Source organism: Hyposmocoma kahamanoa, unplaced genomic scaffold (genome assembly GCF_003589595.1).
Source record: "Hyposmocoma kahamanoa isolate Upper Pololo Valley unplaced genomic scaffold, ASM358959v1 87, whole genome shotgun sequence".
Classification (NCBI taxonomy): Eukaryota; Metazoa; Arthropoda; class Insecta; order Lepidoptera; family Cosmopterigidae; genus Hyposmocoma; species Hyposmocoma kahamanoa.
Genome location: NW_020654422.1, coordinates 476,234 through 479,920, shown reverse-complemented (window position 1 = coordinate 479,920; position 3,687 = coordinate 476,234). Strand labels below are relative to the sequence as shown.

The 3,687-nt window shown below is 38.8% G+C and overlaps 1 protein-coding gene across 1 annotated transcript in view; it reads left to right on the top strand.

Moving 5' to 3' along the window:
- Positions 1-3,687, top strand: part of LOC113235223 (elongation of very long chain fatty acids protein 4-like) — a 67,391-nt gene that overhangs the window by 43,163 nt on the left and 20,541 nt on the right. The window contains exons 2-3 of the mRNA XM_026470850.1: positions 723-821; positions 2,885-3,153. Coding sequence (XP_026326635.1) covers positions 740-821; positions 2,885-3,153 — 351 coding nt within the window. The 5' untranslated portion in view covers positions 723-739. The remainder of the gene's footprint in view (positions 1-722; positions 822-2,884; positions 3,154-3,687) is intronic.

Below are 3,687 nucleotides of genomic sequence, written 5' to 3'. Positions count from 1 at the left end.
TATTTTGACAAGAGATAGTTTTAATTTTAGTTTTGTTTGTTAATTTCAGTTACTTTTTGAAATGAAGCAATTACATGATATTCTAAGTGTAAATTCCGGTGGAGTATAAAAGCTTCTTGCTTATAATGCGATGTTTGTGCGCGTTTGAATCGATTAACTACAGCGTAAACCGTCAGCGCGTATAAAATACGTCGTGCGCAAAGACTTTTAAGTGTTATTTTTACAATGACCATAGACAACGTAACACTTTAAAACAAAAAAGTTCTTTTTTAGTGAAAAGTTATCTAGCAAAAACAAAATATTGCGATGTCAACAAAATATCAATTTCCGCGAAAGAAGTTTCATGACACTGGACAACTCATTAACCAATAAAAGAAGTTCGGTCGGGTACAAGACAATCAATCGTTTGGAACATATTTTTAGATTTGCGAGTTGTTTTAATACAGCAATTCAATTATGCAAGAAGTTTCCAAATTCAAAATATATATTTTTTACACATGATAGGAAAATAATACAACTCTTTCTCCAACGGCCGCTTTGTGACAGCTGTGACATCAACACTACTTTGTCCATAGATAGCTCAATAAAACAACGTTTCGTTAGTTAACGTGCGTGTGCGACACATTTCAGTTCACACCGATGATGTCGTAATGGCGAGGGCGGGCGGGCCGACATCAACAAAAAAGTAACAAGTTATAAATAACCTGTTTTATTTGTTTCAGACATACTCCAATAGAAAATGGCGAATATTGTTGTAAATACAACACAGAGTGTTCTAAAAGAGACGTATGACTATTATTTATGGACACTATCACTGTCGGGTAAGTTCATTAAATCCGTTACAATGTTACTGCCGTCATAGATTTACTTAATATGGCGTTTACACTACACTACTTAGTACAAAGATAACGCTCAACTCACACTGGCGCAGAGTCGAAGCGTCGCGTCGCGTCCTGTTTTTCCGCAACAACGCATGGCCACGCGTGACTTCGCGTGACGACGCTCACATTAGCGCGCCTGGATCTAAGAGTTCCAGAACTCTACTCAATGCCCGAGTCAGGACTTGAGCAGACTTGAGTATAATTTCAAGCACTGGAATACGACCCTAACGGCAAGGACTTGAGTATGATTTTCAGTGCTCACTGACTTGACTTGACTTGAGTTCTGGAATACGACCCATAGTGTGGTCGGCGAATGACGCGTCACTGCGCGCAAGAAACGCACGGCGACGCACGAAACAGCGCGACTTTAACCAAGACGCGCGGTTCTACTTTTGCATTACACAAATTTGTACCTTAATCATGTAAAAATAGAGATGAGTATGCTATTGGCAAAAATCATGACGCGTCGCGACGTTTCGACTCTGCGCCAGTGTGAGTTAAGCCTAACCCAGTAAGATGAAGTGTGGTTGGTTAACGTGCGCTTGTGGGCATCGTAAATGCGGCAGCAGGCGGCCTGCATCCTACCTCTATTGTTTATACATCACACTTAGTGTCAGTTCGTGCTAACACGAACCATACTGAATTTAAATTAATTAATTATATACATATATTGCTAAAAGCGTACCAATAACTCCGGTACCTACCTGGATAATAGGGAGGGCGTGTTCGTGGCAGCTCACCCAAGTCTTTTGAGACCCGGATGAACTCTGTACAAACGGGCTGATCTGGGGTCAGGACCTGACTGAAGAGGTCCCTGTTCGGGCTTGCTGCACAGGTTATAGTGCCCTAGTATTATTTCGTATACCCTATGGGTCAGTAGGGAGAGTCACTATAATCAAAGCTTATGTAAAAGGACGGGGATACGTAGACACGAAAGACGTAATAAGATGTTTAATTTTGTTGATAGAAAATAAGTTAGGTAAGAAATGATGCGTTCGCGCGAATTGACATTAGTGTGGTTTATTTGACTCCACGCATTATGGTTTTTTTATTGTGTTGTCTTATTTTGCTGTATTTTTGTTTTGTTTTCCGTTTTTCTATAATTTTGTTGCGTTGTATCGTTTTACTACAATTTTGTTGCAATGTATTTCACTCATGTATGTAAGTAATTTTTGTATGATGTGTAAAATTTCGAATGTATCTGTAATTAATATCTAAGAAATTTGAATTCTACATTTTTATTGATTTGATATTCAATTATTTTTTGTGAAATTACTGCACTAGTTTGTTCTACTTATTAATACAAAGTTCGAACACTCAGAAAAAATTCCTAAATTTTTCTCAGTGTTCGATCTTTGTATTAATAAATTTGAATTCTGATAATAAGAGTCGTTTTCCACTACGCGACTAGCCGCGAGCAACCGCAGCCGCAGCGGCTAGTTTCAACAGCGGCTGCGTGTGCAACTGGTCGCGCGCTACTGTATTCTACAAACAGCTCATTTACAAAATGGACGTCGAAGAAATAACATGTACGCACTACAACAGAACGCACTACAAAAGGTGCATATAATTTGTTCTATAATGAGTTACGAGAACACGACACGAAATTTTTCAATTACACACGAATGTCGATAGAATCCTTTGAAGAATTGTTATCAAAGCTGAGGCTGTTTATAGCGGGTAATACAGCTAAAATGAGAGACTGTTTAAATACTGAAGAAAAACTGGTTCGGTCGCGCGTGTCTAGTCGTATAGTGGGAATTGCGATGTAATAATATGCAGAACTTGAGTCGCGCGCGGCTGTCCGAGTCGCGTGTTCTTTTGAAGTCGCGGTGACTGCCGAGCCAGTCAGTGGGTATGGTATATGGCTTATCTGTATAAATAGAATACGCGCGCGGCCAGCCGTCCGCTTAGTAGACTAGTCGCTTAGTGGAAAATGGGTCTTAATAATGCTGTCTGCGCGTAAAACTGAAATTAACGTAAATGTAATTTTGTTTCCACAGATAATCGAACAAAAGGATGGCCGCTAGTCGACTCTCCAGTCCCTACAGTTATCTACACGCTACTGTACTTGTTTATTGTATGGATCGGCCCTAAGATTATGAAAAATCGTCAACCATTCAAATTAACGTGGCTCCTGGTACCATACAACTTAGCTATGGCGGCTTTAAATGCGTACATTGCCGTAAGACTGCTTACAGCGTCATTTAGACTCAGATATAGCTATATTTGCGAACCCTGTAGGCAAAGGTACGACCCGGATGAAATGCAAGTAAGTTTTCTCACTAATTGCCTCAAAAAATGTACATGTAATTAACTGAGTTAGACATGCAGTTTTTTGAACCTTATAGATACAGTTGTATTTATAGGTGTTAACTTTAGATGCTAAATTGCAATGGTGTCCACAAATAAGTAAATTATTTAAACGGTTCAGCACAAGATGTCAAATGCTGCACAACAGTTAGAGTTAAATGCTAACTAGTCGACATAATCTATTTATATTTTATAATTTTTTTATTATAATATCAAGTGACGATATCAAGTGACGGGACGAACTTAGGCTTGATTCATATCGCGTAGACGCTACGCGACGCGGCGCGGGCTTCATTCAAGCGAGCAATGCATCTTATACTTTATCCTCAACAAAATAAGGCAACATTTCATTAAACAAACAAATGAAAACTAAGATGCTGTAAGCGACGGCGGGCTGCAGAGAGCTGCGGTAGGCGCACTTTATAAAATGCAATATACTATAGAACATATATATATATATATATATATATATATATATATATATATATATATA